This window comes from Moschus berezovskii, chromosome 9 (genome assembly GCF_049115385.1).
Source record: "Moschus berezovskii isolate FMDL1 chromosome 9, NW_MosBer_1.0, whole genome shotgun sequence".
Classification (NCBI taxonomy): domain Eukaryota; kingdom Metazoa; phylum Chordata; class Mammalia; order Artiodactyla; family Moschidae; genus Moschus; species Moschus berezovskii.
The window spans coordinates 80,443,805-80,464,223 of NC_142468.1; the positions used below are offsets into that span (position 1 = coordinate 80,443,805).

Consider the following 20,419-nt stretch of genomic DNA (forward strand, 5'->3'; position numbering starts at 1 on the left):
CAGCATGTTCTCCATCCTTAAATCTCTGTGAGATATGGGATGCCTTCCCCAACTTTGGGGAAGGGATCGTTTGCCAGGTCTCAGTATTTAGAAGACTCAGAACTGACAAAGCAAGAACGCACAGCCATTCAGAGTAGGGTGTTTGTGTATCTCAAGACTGGAACCTATGTCCACTGGGAGCGCCAGGGACAACATGGCCTAGACCAGGCAAGGCTGTGAGTGCCGAGCCAAGGAGCCTGGTCTGCATCCACAGGTGATGAAAGCCCCAAAGACAGTTAAGTACAAGAGTGCTTAGAACGATTTACCTTTCCGCAATAACAATGGTTGACGTTTATCAAGCATGTACTCATATCTAAGTTCTTTTATTGCATGGTTCGAAGCACCTTGCGAGCCTGATCTCCAACAACCCTGGGAAATACTTCGATTACCCCCATTTTATGGGGAAGAAACTAGTGTGCAAGGAGGTAAAGTGTTCACACAGATTCCGATTTCAAAGCCAGACTGAGACCGTGAGCTACTCCCCCTTCGAGAGTGTTGTGAGGTGGCCAGACGTATTAGAGGAGGGAAGTATGAGAAATAGAAAGCCAGTCAGGAGCCCAAGAAAGCTGCGGCAAGGCCTGATCCACGGTGCTGACCGTGGAGACGGGAGGAGCGGGCACTACGAAGACCCTTTTAGACAACCCGGAGGCTCTTCGGATCTTTTGAGCACTGAAGAGAAAGCTTTTTTCAAGACAGAAGCAATTCACGTTCTCTCCAAGAGTCATCTCCTCTGCTCTCTCCCCTCTGTCCCCCTCACCCACAGGGAGAAGGGTAGCAGGGAGGGCTGGGAGTGTGGGCGGTGGGGAGCATCCTCAGGGGGGTCTGCTCTGAACGGGAAGCCACATGCCATGTCCCCACTCTGTCCTCCAAGGGTTCCAACAGAGGAACAGGGCACTTCTCCTGTATCTGTGACCAAGAACTGGTCCTCTGGTCAAATGTGGCCTGTGAAAAGGCTTGATTTTGTCTGTACAGTGTTTTTAAAAAAATTTTTTGCCATCTTTTCAAAGATCTATATATTATCTAATTTATTTTCTATTATCATTATTAATTTATCTGTCTTTCTATTATGATCTGTCTCGTCACCCATTTATTCTAATACTTCTACAAAACTTATTACGTGCCCACCACTTTTCTGAGATCTTTAACATGTTAATTCATTAAAATGATTTAAAGATGAATTAATTCAAATGAATTAACTCATTAAAATGAATAAAAATTACTAATAGAAATCCAGACTATGGCTTCTCCTAAAAAAATAGGCTCTGGCTCCACATCCCCATCAAGTTACATCACTGTGCTCAGAGTTCCTGCAGCCCCTTGGTAATCTGAATATATATACACACAAAATTAGTATGGCAGGGGCGTAAACCAACTGCAGGGATATTGTTCAAAAACTACCAGTGAGTCCTTTTCTGTTTTTCCCACCAGTGAACTTCGATGGTCCCTGAGAGCATGTGAGTCTGGGAACCCCTGGGATGAGTGAGATCTGTCCTCTGACAGAGTGAGCACCGAGAAGAAACTGATTAGCTCTCCTAGGAAGGGGCAGGGGTAGTTTTGAAATGCAGGTGAGGCCCAAGCTGAAATTTCAAGAATGACTAAGGGGCATTCTGAAGATTGGGAAGGACATTCTGCAGGGGACATAGCCGTAGAATGAGACTGTGTGAGGTTAGGCCTTTGGGCTGGGTGGGTGGGATAAGCAAAGGGAGAGAGGTATGAGGTGAGCCTGGACCCTCAGGCAGAGCCAGACCATAATGTGACCCTGAATGCCCTGCCCATGTGATGACAGTTTGAGGGGGCGGTAAAGTGGTGGTGGTGGAGCACAGATCTGAGTCTTGGAGACCTCGCTGTAGGCCGGGATAGAGAATGGACACAAGGTGCGTGGGGTACTGGAAATGGAAGCAACTACAGTATTGTGGCGTGGGAGGTGCAGAGAGCTCTAGGGAATTTCCAGTAGCTTGGGAGAGCCAGGTCTCCTCCATCCTGAGGATGCCGAGCTCTGGAGTCAGGCAGCCTTTGGCTCCTATCCAGGTCTGGCCACTGTAGTGGGTTAGGTGGTCATCCTGTAACATTCATCCCTCTCTCCACCTCAACTCCTTGGAAGGGGTAGACACACTCACTCCATCTTTGCCTGGGCCACGTGGCTGACCTTGGCTAATGGTGTGTTTGCAGGCAAGACGCTCAGGAGCCTGAAATGCACTTGTGCTGCTGGGCTTGCTCTCTCAGGTCCCTGCCATTTCTGCAAGAAGACAACACCTGGATGGGCATTCTGGTCCCAAGAGAGGATAAGAGACTTGTGGAGCCAAGATGAGCCCCCGCAGCAGAGCCCGTCCTCCATTAGCCAGCCTACAGATTTCTGAGCTACATAAATGCTACTGTTGTTCACTGAGAGTGTTTGTGGACATTTGTTATGCAACACCGCTGTGGCTCTTGTGAAATGATACGGTCTTTCTCTAGTGATGTGACTTGGGCAAGTCTGCTGTCCTCCACAGAGAGCCCAAGGAGGAACATGAGGCTTGGGAAAGCTCGTGGGAAACCCAGGGTGAGCCAAGGGAGCCCCTGCTTGCCCTGACTGGAGGTAAGGCATCTCTAGGAGGACTATTGTGACTTCTTGGGGTGAAGGACGCCCTACAGGGTATGGTAGAAAAGGCACAAGTGGATGACGGAGCTGTGTAGAGTCAAGCCCGGCCTAGTGCTACTGGTGGAGCTTGAATGAGTCGTGCCTCTCTGGAGGACGACTCAGCAACACATGATGCTCCACAGTCACAGTTACACTTGCAGATGTGCTAAACACACGTGCACAGACACACACAGACACACACACACACACCAATGGCAACAAACCCCACTTGCAGGTGTGTACGAGGAAACATTGTTTCAGATGTTCTGTTATTTTTTAAATTGAAGTATAGTTGACTTACAATATTGTGCTAGTTTCAGGTATATACCAAAGTGATTCAGAAGAGCTTATTTACAAGACAGAAACAGACTCACAGATATAGAAAACAAATTTATGATTACCAAAGGGGAAAGGGTCAGGGGAGGGATAAATTAGGAGTTTGAGATGAACAGATACAAGCTGCCATATATACAATAGATAAATGACAAGGGTCCCCTGAATAGCACAGGGCACTTTGTTCAATATCCCATAACAACCTTGAATGGAAAAGCGTGTTATTACTTAAACAGAAACTAGAAATGATTCAGATGTCCGTGGCTAGGGGGAACAGGTAAATGAACTGTGGGTACCAACATCATGAGACAAGTAAGCAGCCCTTTATGTGCTAATGTAGTTAAACCTTGAAGACAGATTACTGAGTTCAGTCCCTGAGGTGCAATAAAACTTTTATGTTGAAAACCAAACAAAATTGAACCAAACACCATACAGCAAACTTTGTAGCAGTGGTTGTCTTGGAAATTGCTCGAGTCTGGGGAGAGGTGGTCCAAGGAACTCTGGCTTTCCCTGTAATGTCACAATTTTGAAAAGAGGCTATATCTGGTTATCACTTAATCCTTATACATAAATTTCATAATATGAATGGTTAAAAAAAACAAAGGTCTGGACTTGGGAGACAAGGTGGATGGGCTGGAAATGCAGCTATTTCACTTGGAATTTTAACTTGGGCTGCACCCTCTCTCTCTTCAGGTCCCAGGTGGTGGGATGCTACCCTCCGCCTGAGTCCAGTGGAAAAACCGACTCCGTGGAGGGGCTGACCTAATGTCTGGGTGCACGACAAGGCTTCTAAAAGTTCAGGTGAATGTGAAGGATGGGTTGATCTGGGAATTGCGCTGCCCAAAAGGCGTGTCCTCTGGGGCCCTATTTCCTAGGGAATCCTGCCAGGCACACCAGGCACATGAAAGTCTTCGTGGAGCCTCAGGGAGTGAGGGCCGAGGGCCAGCCAGGCCAGCGCCCTGGCTCACACAGTGGCGTCTCGGGGCCTGAGAAACACGCTGCTCTCCCTGACCCCGAGTGGAGAGGCTGGGGCCCTGGTGTCAACATCTGCTTTATGAGCCCTGGAGGGCTGCTGGCGCACAGAGATGGCCTTTCCCCAATGCCCTGCAGGCTATTGGTAACTGTTAAGGGCTCTTAAATTATCACTGGAATGCTTAGAATTTGGGTGGGATTTGGGAACTGTGGTGGGAGAAGGGTGTCCTAGGCTGTCATTCCCTGCTTGAGGGACCTGGAAAGAGCCCCCAAAAATGGACAGTGAAGATGATAAACTCTCCCCCAAACTGCAGCTGGAGCCTGAACAGCCAAGTGTCACCCGCTAGCAGCTTAGCTGACGTGGGTGCCAAATGGGTTCCCTGCATCTGGCTTTCCCTGATGGCTCAGCGGGAAAACAACCTGCTTGCAATGCAGGAGACACAGGAGAGGTGGGTTCGACCCCTGGGTTGGAAAGATCCCCTGCAGAAGGAAATGGCAACCCGTTCTGGTATTCCTGCCTGGAAAAAAAACTCCATGGACTGAGGAGCCTGGTGGGTGTAGTCCAAAAGATCGCCAAGAGTCGGCCATGGCTAAGCACATGGGCAAGGGCTCTGAGCCTACCATGCGTCTAACCCAAGTTCAAATGCAGCCCCATGTGCGCCTGGAATGTTTCCCCTTAGAAAGTCACAGCTGCCTTGCTCCACATCTTGCCATACTACACACACACACATTTTCCTTTCTGGGTGACCCCAGCACTGGCCTTCATGTCCCATTCCTTCTCTGATTCCTGGCAATGTTTAGGCATCAGCCCATCTCTCTGGAGGGCGGGAAGGGTCTGATTCCTTTGGGTACCCGGCCTGGAGCCTGAAGTCTGCTGTAGGGTCTGGGGTAGATCTGATGACTGTCGACCCTTCCTCCCCCCACCCCCAAAGTGGGGCTGCCCTGCTTACTCTGCCTTCACCCCCTTTCCAAGCTGGACTCTGAAGGATCTCTTTTGTAACACTGACCTCATCAGCTCCCTCTCGATGTAGGCCTTTCGAAGCCTTCCCACTACTCACAGGATGAGGCAATGTTCCTGGATGCAGCTCCATCTGGAACCGCTCTGCTCCATGACCCACAGCCACGTTCAAGACTCCCAGCGCCTCCTTCCTCTCCTCCTGTCCCTTCCTCCTTGACCTACTTAGCAACAGTGGTTTTGCTTCTCCTCCACTTCCCATTGGTGGAATCTGAACCTCTTGGGATGAGATTCTGGAAACTGTGGTCCCAGGCTTCTGGCCCTGGCTGGGCTTCTATGAAGTGTCCCAATATTCAGCACACACAGAGTTTTCCTCCAGCAGACACGTCCTCACTCTTTTTAGACCGCCTACACAGAACTATTTGACGTTATCTAGTGGCTGCCTCGGTCTGCTACTTTCGTCTTCCCCAAGGACCCCTTAACACACTTTGTCTTCTCTGCTCTGAGACATATGAAAATCCATTTCAGGCAGATCAGCTCCTGTAAGCTTTGATTGTGACGACTCAAACGATCTCTTCTCTGCTTCCTGTGGGAATTCATCGAGGCATGTCTTGGTGCGTCTTTCTGCGAGGCCCCTGAGGTTCGGGATTCCACAGCCTCCTCCTTCCACCCAGGAAACACTACTCACTGCTGACACCGCTTTTCCAGCGGCGACCTGGACTCTGGTTGGCTCTCACCCTCCTTTTTACAAGCCCTTTCATTAGTGCCTTTGGGAATCATTCCTTGCGTAGAATCCTTACCTGGTTTTTCACTTGCACTTCACTTACTCTCCACTGCAGAAGACTTCTTTGACTGACAAATTTTCCATTTTAAAGGTGTCTTTCTCTTCCACCTAACAAAGGCATCGCCGAATCTGGCAATTTCAGAAATACTCCCTTCCGCAAACACCGATCGAGTGCCTACCACGCACCTGACTCACCAGGTGACTCAGATGAAGATCTGAACTGCTGACCAGCCTGTCCTTCATTTCCAACACAATGTTTCAAGATAAGACCTCCTTTCCTGAGGACCCTTTTACCTTTCAAGGCAATTTCTTAGTTGGCTTCTACCCCAACACTTTATCATAATTCTTTTTCTAAATCAAGACACTCTGCATGATGAAGTTTGGGTAGTATTTCCTCACCAGGAAGTTAAAAATTAAAACCACAAGGCAGCATCTGTTTTGATAGCTTTATTAGAACATCATGATAACATGAAATGTGGATTTGGGGGTCCAGTGCAGACACTTCTCCTCTGGGCAGCACACACCCCACTTTTGCAGCCAGCAGGGGATGCGGGAGGTCTTCAGGAGGGTGGGGCAGCTCAGAGAAATATCTGCAGTGGGAGGTGGCATGTAGGCACCCTGACGTCAGCTCTGACCAGCTGCATCTGTGATCAGCCAGACCCATCTTATGCTCCTGGGCCATGACATAGAGACCCACCTGTCTCAGATTCCTGGATTTCCAGAGGAATCCAGCCAACAGATTGAGCATCTCTGGGGAACACTGGGGGAAAATCGTGCCTTCAGGTGTATTGGCAGATAAATTGCTTAAAGCTCCCACTATGTGTGCCAAACAGTCTCTGAGGAGCTAGACACACAATGGTCCTCAGAAACAGGCAGGACTCACTGACAGACAAGGGTCAGGGGACCACACAGGCATGACAGGCATGCCCGTGGCTTCCAAGGACAGTTCCAGGGGTGTGGGTGGGAGGCCAGACCCAATAGGGACAGTCAAGGAAGACTCCAGAAGACTCCCTGAAAAGTGATGTTTCAGCTGAGATCCCGTGGCTGAAAGGACAAGAGCAGCTTTTCAAGTGATGGAAACAGCTCTGTGTGTGGCGTAGCTGGAAGGAGCAGCAAGATACATAAACCCAAAGGAAAAGGCCGGTGGGGCTGGGGTGAAGAGGTAGCAGAGAGGGTGGGGGAAAGGAGGAGGCTGGAGGGCACATCAGGGCCCACTACGTGGGGCCTGCGGGCTGGCTTTCTCCACGTGGTTGTGTCTTGCACAGCCCACTCTGGCTGGAGGACAGAGAGTGGATGGGGTGGGGGCTGGGACAGTGGGGAATTCAGGAAGCTTCCCTGTTTTCCTGACGGAGGGGATGGCAGCGGGACCAAGTGAGGGCCGGGCAGGTGGAGAGAACCAGGTGGAGACAAGTGGGAGCTAAGTCCATCAAGAGCATGGAGCTGAGGAGCCAGGAGAAGGGTGGGGCCGAGACAGACCTTTGAAGCCAATGGTAGGGCTTCTATCTGAGAAGGGGGACCCTGGGGGCAGGAGCAGGTGCAGGGCAAGGGTCAAGGTGCAGAGGCGGGCGTGCTCCAGGTGAGGCTGAGAAACAGCGAGAGCTTCCAGCAGGAACCTGGAAGGTACACATCTGTGAGGAATCTTCGAGGTAAGCCTCCTGGTAGCTTTGGGGGTGCCGATGAGGCCACAGAAAGTGAGGAATGGTAGTGAGAGGCAAAGGCTCAGGATGGAGCCTTGGGCAATGGCCACGTGTGAAGGCTGGGGAGGGGGACTGAAAAGTTATGAGTGGGTGGGGAGGGGGACCCCAGGAGGGGGTCTCGCAACCAGGGGAAGAGGGGGCTCAGTGGTCACGCGGGGAGCCCATGGACACCCTCATCTCCTCCACCTCCTTGGGTCTCTTCAACAACCTTGAAAGCAGGAAAGGGGAGCGGTGCCCCCGGGGCAGAGTGAGTAAGGGCCCGCTCCAAGGAGGAGGGCGCCGCAGGACCCCCGCCGCCAGCAGAGGGCGCGCCGGGGCCAACTTCCTGACTCGGGCCTGTTGGGTTCCCCTGCCCCAACCTGACTGACCCTCCTGCTGCCCTTCGCGTTTTCCCAGCAAAACTGCTCCACGCCACTCCTTCCTGATGGAAAGCACCAGAGAGAGTCAGAACTGCAGCATGAAGGGCGCCCCCTGCCTCAGGCTCCGGATCTGAGCCTCGTTGGCAGGAGGGTCGGCTGAGTCAAGGAAGTACCGAGGCCTCTCTGCAGAGGCAGGGTAGGGTCCCGTCGAAGAGCATGGGCTGGAGGCCTGGATGTCTACACATCCTCCTGCTCGTCTGTTTGTTCCCTCCTTCCACAGCAGTTCTCAAGTGCCCTGTGCGAGACGCACCTTCTAGCTGAGCTGCCCCACACTTCTCTGAGCCTGTCTCCCCCCACTGATCCCTGCCGAGGGCTAAGGAAGACGTGAGCCGCCGCAGGGGAAGTACCGTGCACACAGAAGGTGTTCATTAAAGACCGACATCCTTCCCTTCCCTTCCCTTCCCTCCCTGCATCCCGCAGAGCGCCGGGATGGCAACACCCTCTGCGGTGCCCAGACGGCACCATGTTTCTGCACACACACAGGTCCTCAGAAGTCCCGCTGTCTCTGCTGGTGACTCAGGGTCAGCACCAACGTGAGCTTTGAACCCGTGAGATTTGGCAGACCTGGACCCAGGCGAGTCCCAGTGCAGGGCGGGCCAGCTCCATTCCAGCCCAGAGGACCCCAGCACCCACCTGCCGTGTGCTCTGGGAGTCCCCAGACTGGAGCTGGGGTGTGTCCTCGGTGGTCTGTGGGGCTTTGGGGTCCTTAGTGGCTCCGGGAGTCAAATCTTGGTGCTGGGGAGCAGTTATCTTCAGCATCCTGGGGCCGAGTCTACACCGTCTCGGGGGGCAGCATCCTCACTGATTCCTGGGCGGGTGTTGTTGGCTGGCTCCTCTGACAGTGGCGCCCCTGGCTGCTCCTCCCAGGGGACTCCCCCGTGTCTCTGGAGGAACCTAAGTGCCCAAAGGCTCTTGCAGCAGCTGAGAAGGTTGCTGGAGCATGCCGTGTGGGACCGTGCTGGATTCCTGGGGAGGGGGTACAAGCACAGGGCGGGCTGAGGTGAGCACCACAGCAAGGCTGGTGGGCCAGACCCAGCCTTTGGCCTTTGCTTCTTCTCAGCTGGGCCCTGGGGAGGGTGGGGTGAGATGGGACAGAATTGGGGGGGAGAGCGGTGGGACCTCCCTTGTCAACAGGGGTTCCAACACGAAGGAACATTCAGGAGACTGGCTTGCAACTCCCAAGTCGGCTTCTAAGATGCTGTGTACCCTTGGTCAAGTTACCTAACCCCTCTATAACCCAGAGTGAGGGCAGGCTCAGAGCTTTAATCAGGCAGTGAAATCTGGACAGATTGGGGGGCATAGTCTTGTGTCATTGTTTCTGTGCTCACAAGTACTTCCATTTTCCACCAGTGATACGCATTTCCACTTGTGGTGATAGTATAAAGTCCTGTCAATCTACTTTGGTGAAAGCAGCCCGGGGTGTGGAGATCTTGAGTGCACATAATACAGGTGGGAGAGGACCGTGGGCTGCACAGGGAAGGGAACCTGCCAGCAACTGTGGTTCCGGCCATGTCCTTTCAAGTCCTGGCCCACCCTGGCTCACCCGTGGCCCCAGTGCAGAGACTCTGCCTGGGTCTCTGCAGCTCCAGGGCAGGACAAAATCTGGCTTCAGCTCTGTCTAAGGCAGCGGCTGCTGCCTGGCTTCGTGCTTCCCTGCCTAGGCTGCTGGAGCAGTGGCTTTCCGTGTCCAGTGTCAAGCTGGGAGCTAGCCTTCACTTGGTCCTGAGATCAGGTCCTCTCTGGATGTCTTACTGAAGCTCGTGCCTGGCCTCAGCTCTAGCCATCATCTGTTAAAGGATTCTGGCCACCAGAGGAGTCAAACTCACTGCCTTCCCCAGAGAGAGAAAGAAGAGCATCATTGCTCTTCTTAAGAGTCCTTCAGAGCGGAGCTGTAGATACGGCTGTGACTCTGTAAGACTTTGTGGACAGGGACACAGCCAACACCCGAGCCTCCCTCAGCGCCGGGCATACCTGGCTTAGCCGATGCTGGAGGCTTCACACGGCCCAGCCTCTCGCCACGGGTCTGGCCAGCCCCACCCTCACCTGGACGTCAAGGTCACACCCCTGGCATTTCAGAGGCTCCCATTCTTCTCCATGCCAGCAGGGTACATATTTGACCAAGCAGGCAGGGATCTAACCTTGGATTAACATTTCAGACAGAGCCTGAAGTGTGAGAAAATTACTTTCACTGAGATTAGTGAAATTATGGAAGACAGGATAGCTCTAGGCTACGAAATTACCTCCCTTCTCCTAAAAAGCTTAAAAATCCCTTAAAATAATGTCAATGTGAAGTATCACATGTTCATAGTAAAAGATTCAGAACATAGAGACTAACAGGAGACAATAAACACCTCAAATAACTCCTCTACGCAGATATGTCTTTTTGCTACATGGCGATTCTGTCCTTAAATATTTTTAAATAAAATATATCAAAGAGATTATATAAAAAGCACATAAGTATGGCTTAAAATACTAAAGAATGTTAAAATGCATACCAGTGTAACCACCTCTCAGGTTAAGTAACAGAATTTACCAACCTCTGACTTGTTTCAGCAAATATGTATGTATTGGTAATTAACACATTGTGTTGTTCTGCCAGCATTTTACTTTTATATAAATGGAATCACGTTTTAGGGTTTTTTTATGTACTACCTTTTTTTAGTTGCTGTTTAACGTTATAGTTTTGAGATTGAGCCGTGTTGACATGTGGGCCTGTGGTTCATTTTCACTGTCATAAACTATCCCAGCATGGGAAGATACTCCGGTTTATTTACCTGTTCACCTTTTGATGGGCATCTGTTTCTCATTTTTATGATCTCCCTTCGCAGGCCTGTTTTACAATTTACACTCTGTTGGTCTCATTAAATGAACAGGAGAGTTTCCCCTTTTCTCTCCTCTGAAGAGTCTGAGCAGCACTGGAATGATCTGTTCCTTGAGTCTTTGGTAGAACTCCTTAGCAAAACCAAGTACTACTCGTGTTTCCTTCACTTTATTTTTAAAGGTTATAGGATCCTTCACATCCTCTATTTCTTCCCAAGTCAGTTCTGGCAAGTTCTGTTTTGCTAGGAATTTGTTCACTGCATCTGAGTTTTCCCTTGTTTGGGGCATAAAATTGATCACAGTGTTCTTATTATCTTTCTTAATCTTTGCAAAATCTATAATAGTATCTCCCTTTCATTCTTAATATTGTTCATGTTGATGACTAATCCCTCTCTATAGTTCTGTCAATTTTACTTTTTGAAGCGAGTTTATTTTATATATCCAGGTCTAGGATTCTTGTCCGTCTAGTGAACTGAATTTTTCAAAAGGTGGTGACCATCTTTATGTTTAGTAACCCTTTTTGCTTACAGTTCACTTTGATATTAATACAGCTGCCCAGATTTCTTTTGCTTACTATTTGCCCAGTATATCTTATATTTCTTCCTTATATGTTCCACATTTTTGTTTCCTTAAGTCTATCTCTTGTAAAAATATTTGTTTGGATTTAAAAAATCATATCTGACAACCTTCATTTTTTTAAAATTGGCACAACTTATTCCACTTATATTACCTATGATTACTGATGGATTTTGACTGATTTATTCAATGAGATTTTGTGTTTTATATTTGTCCCATCTTTTCTAAAATTTCCTGTCCTTTTATTTATTTTTTTGCCTGTTTTAAACAGCCTTTTTTTCTCCTTCTGGTTGCTCCTCACCATATAGAATTTCTATCCTCTTATAAAAGATTGTTACCATGCATATTTAACACAATGTCTGGTGGTATGGAGCCCTTCTGCCTTTACTTAGCTTGCCATCCATGCCAGAGAAGTTGGATTCCCATCCTGTGTAGACTGTCTTGCATTACACATGTCTAGAGATCCTAGTAGGGTTAATATTCCTTCATGGCCCATTTTTGCCCTGACACTTGAAGCTGGAAGACATTAATGGGGTTTCAGCAGAGCCCGTAACAGAGTGTCTGCCATTCAGTAACGGCTTATGGAAACACCTCATTTTTACCTGCCCCTCATCAATCCCCCTTCCCTTGATAATGGTACCTGGATTCTTTTTGGGATCCAAACTTCCCTGACTCTCTCTGTGGGTGAGGTGAGGTTTACCTCTTACTCATTGCCCTGGGTACAGTGGTGGAGTTGTGACCCAAACCAGCAAATACAACTTAACCCTAAGTCTTTCCATTGGAACAGGAGGAAAGGGGCATATTTTGCATGGAGGGTGGGCACTAAGGTGGGAAGATGTAAAGCTGGAGCTTCTGGTGGCACCCTAGGGAGACTTTCACTGAAAATGAAGCAGCCCAGGATGAAACTAGTTGCAAGCTGGAGAAAGACAAGTTGATGATGACGTGTGAGTGCCTGAGCCCAGCTTGAAGCTGCTCTTGCTGTCTTCAGTTCTAAGCCAATTCCCAGCCTCCACCAATCCCAGACTCTTGTAACTGGGTTTCTGCTACTGGCATTTAAGTGTCCTAATAGCATTCCCAAGGAATGCCCATCTTTTCTCATGAAGGCACTGTAACATGCTCAGGCACCAGGGGTCAGGACTCAGTTCCAGTGAGAAGCCTTGCTCTGAGCCTTGGTCTCCTCATCTGTGAAATATGTCAGTAGCAGCAAGCTCACAGGACTGTCGTGAGGACTACAGACGGTCAGTGTCATTGCCCTTCCCACTACCCTCTGCCTCTTAGAGTACAAATTATCACACAGAACCACCACACCCATATGAGGAGCTGCTGTTTCTTATAAATACTTGGCCCTTTATACTTGTCATCCCCATTGTTTGAAATTCCTTTATCTTCCCTGCTGTGCACTTTGGAGTGATTCAAGGTTCTGTTCAGGAGGCTATGCCCCCCAGAGGAGGCTTGTCTCTGAGGTCTCCCAAGCTTACTGATTCCCTCCTGCCTCCTAGAGCCCGTTTGCTGAGACACTAACCTTCTTGGGCTGACGATCGGTTTCCCTGTCTGTCTCCCAGACTATGGACAGGTGCAGGATCTGTCCTCGTCTATCCCACTGTCTGAGTTTATAGCAGGGGTTCAGTCATGTGTGTGAACTAACGATCACTCTCAGTTTAGACAGCGATGCTCCTGTCTTCTGACTCCGATTTCACAGATGGGCAGCAGCACTTCTCTTGGCTGCAGGGCAGCCTGTAGCCCTCTGGGTGGTGTCTCCTGCTGGTCTTGTTTCTACCTTCCCACCGCTTCTAGCCCAGAAGAGCACTCTGAGCCGGGGCCTTGGGACTGAGAGGCAGCATTTCAGCCAATCCCTGCTGAACACCAGCCCTGAGTTGGGCTGACTGGGACAAAATGTGAGATTTGGAAGCTGGAGTCCTGCATTCTGGTTGAGGCTGCCTCACTCCCCTGCTGTTGGTCTCAGACAATTCCACCTCCTGCTGACACTCATCTCATCTGTGAAATGGGCATGATCCCAGGGGAAGGCTGTGGAAGCCAGGAGAAGGGATGGGAGAAATTCTAGAAGATTCTTCTCCTCTCCCTCTTCCTCTCTTTCCGGCGATGGGTACAGCTGTGAGCTGCTTTGCCCTGAGGGTCAGCAAGGACTGGTGACTGAGGGACTGTATGCTGAAGGCTGGGCTGGCCTCTGAACCCAGACTCTTGCTTATCCCACACCCAAGCCCCTGGGAGAGCTGGTGAAACAGGCAGGCAGTTTCACCTACAGGGAGCTGGCTCCCTGGGAAGTCCTCTCTCATTCTTGAGAAGAGGGAAGTGGAGGAGCTTACAAAGGGGAAGTGACCCTCTAGTACCCTGGGAGCCAGCTACAAACTGTGTGTCTGACTCCTTGCCTTGCGCTTTTACGAAAATCAGAGGTGACCCTCTTCTCCAAGGAGACCTAATTTCTGGTTGTCCTAAAATAAGCTTTGAGGCGGAAATTCCCAGTTGCCAAGTTACCAGAGCCCACTCACATGAGTGTTATCTTCATTCAACTGTTTACTATCACAAACCAGTATTATCCAATATTTGGCTGAAATGACGAAACTTCCGCCCTTCGCTCATGAAAGAACTGATTTTTTTTTCCAGTGCATTCTCATAATTTTCTGGAAGTAAACACAGAGTCTGCTTTGAAGGGTGGAGGGCCAGGACAGGGTAGTGGGTGCTCAAGACTAAGTCCACAGATGGAGCTTTCCTTCTGTCCTTCAAGCATCAAGAGCAAGCTGGGCAAAGGCTTCCTGCAGGAGCTTTGCAAAAACAGTGGTCATTTTCACTACAGGTAAGACACCCACAGAACTCCCCAGGACTAAGTTGAGATAATAAGTAACAGTCACAAACTATTATCCCTTTTTAGTTATTTTTCTGTGACAAGGGAAAGGATGGTGAGGGTCAGGGTACTTTCAGCTCCTGAAAGTGACCTTGATTAGAGACTTCCCAGAACATACACCCCTAAATGCTGATGGGCCACAGCCTGGGACCAGACTAGCAGTTCAAGGGAAGGGCTGGTAGTGACTCTTGCAACCCCGGTGGCCTGGTACACAGCCAGCATCCGTGAGTTGTACTGGGGAATGACTAGTAAGTGACGGACAAGCGAGCCTTTACTGAGTGCTCACGTGGTCCTGAGTGGGGTGCTTGGCATCCTTTTTGTGGTTAGTGGCACTCCAAGGTAAGTGCAGGTGTCCCATTTCACAGACTAGGAAACTGGGGCTCCAGGCGAGTAAGTGATGCCCCAGATTACTCAGAAGCAAAGCTCAAATGTGAACCAGCAGCTGTAGACTCCCAACTCTGATCCCTCCCCACTCCCTTTCTGAGGGCCAGGCCAAGTCAATATGACTGAGAGCTAATGTGAGCGATGCAGAGATGGTCAGGGCAAGATCACTGGTCTCACGGTGCTCAAGGATATGAGTGGATATGTGTGCGTGAACACACACGTGTGTGCACCCAAGAGCATGTATGCCAGTGCCTGAGTGTGCATGGCAGTGTATGCATCGGAATGTGAGCAAGTGTGCGTGGGCAGGCAGTCTGGAGCAGCAGTCATTTCTGGCCCTGGGGATCTGGGGAGGTGTCGTGGAGCAGGCGTCATTGGAATCAGGTCTGGGGCAATGAGTGGAAATTGAACTGGTGTGTTGGAAAGGTGGGTAGTTTCTCGAGGCCCAGGGAGGCAGCACGAGCCATGGGTCATACTCTGAGAACTTGGAATGGTCTAGATCAGCTGGAGAAAAAGGAAATTTAAGTTGCAGCGGAGGGGAGTGGAAAGGTTTTCAGCAGCCAGAACAGCTTGGCCTTGTTGGAGCTGACAGGCACCTGAGCACCGTTGAAGGCTTTCTGCCTGGGGAGTGTTTTGAACTGACCAAGGTATGGTCTCAGCTGTAGCGTGGCCTGGCTGGTCTCCAGGAGTTGATGACTGCTCATGGGTGCAGGAGCCCTGGGAGGTAGCGGGGCGGGGAGTGTGTCCCTCTGGTACGGAGCGTGCACCCTCAATGGGGGAGCCATGGCTCCAGGGCTGGGCTCTGCTGGTTTCCGTGGGGTCCTCTTTAAGGCCCTCAGCGAACAGCCACACTGAGCGCTTACTGTCAGTTTGGCATGCCATGGGGGCCCCACGACCCACATCTTTATAGAGGAGGGGACCAGCTCTTTGTAGGGTTAAGCAATCGACCTAACCAAGGTCACACAGCCAGTGGGTGGAGGAACAGGGCTCTGTGCCACAGTGGGAGGTCCAAAGCCTGTGCTCTGGGCCCTGAGAGCAGCCGGGTGACAGCCACCATCCACTGAGCTCCTGCTGCACATGAGGCCTGGCTCTGGGCATTTTGTCAATAGTGGCTCAGTTTAATTCACACATCCACCTCAGCTTAATTCACACATCCACCTCTATTTGATGGAGGAGGAAACAAAGGCACAGAGAGGTTAGGAAACTCATCTGAGGTCACACAGCTGGTAAGGAGCGCTGGGCATGTTACAGTACACTGGGTTTGCTGCTTCAAGGACATGTAAAGGCGTGGCAAGCCCTACCTCCACTCAACCCTTCCTCTGCCTCCGTGTGACACTCTGCTGATGAATGAGGTGGCAGAGTGATCACAGGTCAGCCTTAACACTGAACTCTCACAGTATCCATCTGATAAGTTTGGTACTATGATACTCTTATCTCCAGCAGGTGAGGAAGTTCCCAAAACCCTTCAGTCACTCGCACAGCAAGTAAGTGGAGGTGGCTTGAGAGAGCGCACCTCGGCCGCTCGCAAACTGGAGTTCCCTGCCCCGGCTCCTCCCAGTCCAGTATGCCGTGCTCAGATCTCCCCAGTCCTGGGGGGAGCTGGTGTTCACCCTGCCTGGGTGCTCCAGTGCTCCAGTAACCTCCATGTGAGGCTGCCCGGCTTGCTCAATCCTCAGCCTGAAACTGGAGTTTTTTTTAAACTGAAGTAACCCCACACGCCAGTGGATGCCATGGACAAAGAACCCACGGTACCCGGGGCAACTCTGAAGTCATTTCCTGTCATTCATTCCATTCCCACCCCCCACACACACCCTTTCACCCCCCGCCCCGCTTGGAGGCGGGTGAACGGTCACGCCCATTTCACAGGTGTGAAACTGAGGCTCAGAGAGGCTGCCATTTGCTCCAGGCCAGTCAGGCACTATATCCCAGGCTTGGCTCCTGGCACCATCATGTCAGTCCTTTAGATTTGAGACTTATTTGCTCCTGTCAACTACAAATCGGCACTTGCCATGAACCTCCTCCAAGGCTTAAACCATGGGCAGCTGCAGCTGCTGACTTTCAACAGCCCCTGAAGGAGTTCAGGCTGGAGAGCAGCACTGAGGCACTCTCCCCTGGGAAAAGCTGGCGGAACAGGTCTTCAGATAGACTGTGGGAGCCGGTCCATGAGCCTAATTCTTGCATCTCCTCATATCTAGAAAGCCCTGAAATCCTTCCTGGTGGCGAGTGTGCCTTGTGACTAGCAGAAACCTTCTGCAAAAAAAAAAATATGTGCTTGACTGCATGTATACCCCCTTCACCTAAATCACATACGTACTGACCTTTCCCTCTGCCTCTTTGGAGAAGCTTCTCAGAGCTGTCTGAAATGCTGTCCCACGGCCTCCAGTCCTCATTCTGCCCAAATAAAACGTAACTCTCAACTCACACGCTGTGCTCTAGTCTCTGAAGGGCTCAAGCCCTGAATGTGGGCTCCCTTATGGCTCCTCCTCAGCCCCTTCTGCTTCCCTTCTCTCGCCCCAGTCCAGCCTAAATGGCAGAGCCCTATCCTCCTTGCTGAGGATGCCCTCTGTCTTCGGCAGCCCCCCTCAGAGCAGCTCCAGGGCCCTCCCCGCTGCATGGTCAGAAGTGGCTGACAGCGCCCCCCTCCCCCGCACCGCACGGCCAGGCTAGAAAACAATTCAGCAAAGTGTAACAAGGCCGAAAATATCCCTCCCCTTTCACCAGTAATTCCTGTTCCAGAAATTCAGTTTCTAGGGAAATAATCTGAAAGAAACAAAATGTTCTTTGCATGGAGATGTTCATCACAGGGTTGCTTATAATAGCAAAAATAATGCCTGGACAAGGGTACAATGCAAACACAGGGGAAGCTTTCAGCCTGTCTCAGGCTCCACGGGCAACCCCTCCCCCACAAGGACGGCCCTGGACGACTCTGTTCTCGGGGCCTGTGGGTCTGTTCTCTCCGCGAACCCCTGCAACTCCCATTTGAAGTGGGCACCTGCCCCGTGCCCATTTGACACTTGAAGAAACAGAGACATGGAGAAGTTGCCTGCCTGAGGTCAGCCAGCTCCCAGGCAGTCAGACGCTCCCAGGCTCAGCCCTGGCAGGACAGCGGGGTTACTGGTCATCACCACCAAGCAGCCCGTTGCTGACTGCAGGCCGGTGAGGCGGCTGGGCGCAGTGTCTCTGGCAGGGCAGGGGGGACACAGTTTGGAGACGCACTGGTGGCTGGGCGCTGTGTCTCTGGCAGGGCAGCGGGGACACTGTTTGGAGATGCACTGGGCTTGCCTTGGGTTCTCACCTGGGCTGGTCCTCCCACCATTCGGGCCATGATCCAGAAGGGAAACAGAGCCATGTGGGAGGGTCCGAGGGCATCTGGCCTTCAGGAGCCTTATTAAGAACAGCTCCCCCTACCCAGAGAGGAGGCTGGGGTCAGTTCCCTGCTAGAGTGGGCCCTGCCCCCAGCCCCTCCTTTGGGGTCAGAATGCTCATTGGAAGTGAGGTGAGTCGGGGGGGTCCCCTGCAGACATGGCAGAGAGGAGGCTTCATGGAGCTTTGTGTCCCAGTTCCTCTGCTCCCAAGGGGGTACAGAAGGCCCCTAAAATCCCCCAGACCTACAGTGAGCTTCAGCGTGCGGTTGGGCCTTGGGGCCTTCCTGCCGGGTGGTATGGGGGCCTGCGGTAGAGGTCAAGGCCCATGGGAGGATGTGGCTGGTCCTCAGCAATGCCAAGGAGCCTGGAGCAGGCCAGCTGTGTCCCCTGAAGCAGGCATGGCGTGGGCACCACAGATGAAGATGGACACTGTGGGGGCCAGACAGCCCCCGGGAGCTTAGCTTACCCTGCAGGGAAGGAGAGAGCAGGGAAGGGACTCTTGCGTTGGTGAGCTTCCACTTCCAAAGTCACCATGGTTACAAGTGGAAGTGATTGAGGTCCCCTGACCTGGAAAATGTACGTTTCCCCACCATCTGTTAAGCGGTGGCCTATGGGCACACAGAGCAGAATGAAACAGAGTCTTACACCTCAGCACTGTGCTCTAAGCTTCTGTCCTAGGCCAGCATTAATGCCCTTGGTCTTTCTTCCAGCCCTGGAAAGGAGGGAGGGGCTGGAGTGATCAGTCCTGCTTTTCAGATGGGGGCAAATTTTAGAAAAGGAAGTACCTTTTCTATTCAAGCGCGTTGGTTGGCTTCCCAGACCCTGTGAATCCCAGTCCATCTCTCCTCTCCTCCCCGACTTCCAGCCTCTGTTGCCTAGAATGGCACCTCCAACCTCCACCCTTCAGCTTAGAAAATTCCTGCCTGTCCTTCAGGAGTCCGCTGAGCCATCACCCCTTCGAGGAGGCTTTGCCCAATTGCTGGGTCCCCCGGGGCCCTCTTGGCCCCCACCCTCCAGGTCCCAGCCCTTACCCCATGTGTTTGCACCCCGACAGCTCATCTGACAGCTCCATTAGTTGCATCCCCTCTAACCACCCCCACACCGTACAGGGCAGGGGCTCTAAAGGGCAAGTGAATGAGTGAATCAGGAAGAATCAGCAGCCCCTGAGACAGAGGCCTGTCTTAGAGAACTCATGGATCCTTTTGTCGCTGTGATCCTAGGACCACATCTGCTCACAGAGACAGAAAGGGAGTACAGAGCGTGACTTCAGGGCTGTGGAAGATGGCCCCATGACAGGGGTTTCTCTCCGACTTAATTTTCACCTTCCATTTCAATGATGATGAAGTATTCATAAATATTCTGTGTCTCCTGAGTCAGTGTGGAAAGGGGAAGTTCCTTGAAACCTCTGGGTGCTGGGAAATGTCCCGCTGCCCTCGCAGAGCGCCTGTCTCCAGAGGACAATGGCACGTCCTCAGTCCCGGAACAAGGAAGGCCTGGGTCTCACCCGCCCGCCCGCGAGTCCCCGCGCCTGCGGTCCTCACCGCAAGCTGCAGCCTTCCCCATGAGCAGATGCAGACCAGCAGAGCCACCTGCCAGTTTGGGGAGCTAGGACAACCCCCGCCCCCATCTTTCTGCACAAGAACAGGCAGGAAAGGAATGGCCCTCACATCCCAGCGGAGCCTCGGGGACTCTGGACTCCCTAAAATGCCCAGCGGGTCTCAGGCCCACCCTGCCCCAGTCCCCCGATGCTGCCACAAACAGCTGCTGTGGGTTTAAGGAATACAGCATTGCCTGTGACCCACTGCCATCTCGTCGGGAGCAGGGACAGCTGCTAGCCCTTTCGCAGATGAGCATACCAAGGCCCAGAGAGGGGAGCAATCCTCTCAAGGTCACACAGCCGTCCATGCCAGAGGCGGCAGAAAGCCGGGCCCCCTGTCTGCCAGCTGAGGCCCTCCCGGCAGCCCCGTCTTGCACCCCGTCTGCACCCCTACCTGCGCATGCCCCTGCCTGCAAAGCTCAGGCTGCGACAAAGACACGTGTTACTGAATTTGCCTCTTCATCCTTAGAGCAATTCATTAGTATGAAAAACAGGTTCCTCCCCGCCCCTGCCGGAAGATTCTTGACATAAACACTATTGGAGGTTTGGCATAATTTCTCTCTCATGTTAAGCATTTATATATAATTAGTGTTGGAATGGTCCCTTGAGATGGATCCAAGCCCCCCATTTTCAGAGAAGGGACACGAGGCTCAGGATCAGGGTCCAAATTGAGTGATTTCAGTGGCACAGCTGAGATACAAGTCCACGGAGCCTGTCTTGGACTTTCCAGCTGCTCATTTACTGGGTTGCCACAGGAGGGAAAGGAGGAAAGGCAGGATGGAGGGAAGGAGGAGAGGAGGAAGGGAGAAAGAAAGAAAGAAAAACTAGCATTTACAAGCATCTACCCTGTGCCGGGCACTTTGCATCAACTGGTGCTAAGCCTCATCAAAATCGTCACAGGGAGGTGTTTTTATCCCCATTTTGCAGATGAGCAAGTTGAGGCTCAGAGAGGGCAACCCACCTGCCCAAAGTCACAAAGCCAGTAACTGCTAGCACCCTTTCCT

At 51.7% G+C, this 20,419-nt stretch overlaps 1 protein-coding gene and 1 long non-coding RNA gene across 2 annotated transcripts in view; one reads left to right on the forward strand and one right to left on the reverse strand.

Moving 5' to 3' along the window:
* The first annotated feature begins 2,526 nt into the window (after positions 1-2,526).
* Positions 2,527-6,113, forward strand: LOC148776598 (uncharacterized). Its single transcript, XR_016038260.1, has 3 exons — positions 2,527-2,614; positions 3,683-3,790; positions 5,792-6,113. It is a non-coding gene; the product is annotated as an uncharacterized LOC148776598 (long non-coding RNA).
* A 19-nt stretch (positions 6,114-6,132) lies between these two features.
* HRH2 (histamine receptor H2) overlaps positions 6,133-20,419 on the reverse strand; it is a 50,689-nt gene continuing 36,402 nt past the window's right edge. Inside the window, 2 exon segments of the mRNA XM_055436750.2 lie at positions 6,133-8,636; positions 8,638-8,782. Coding sequence (XP_055292725.2) covers positions 8,589-8,636; positions 8,638-8,782 — 193 coding nt within the window. The 3' untranslated portion in view covers positions 6,133-8,588.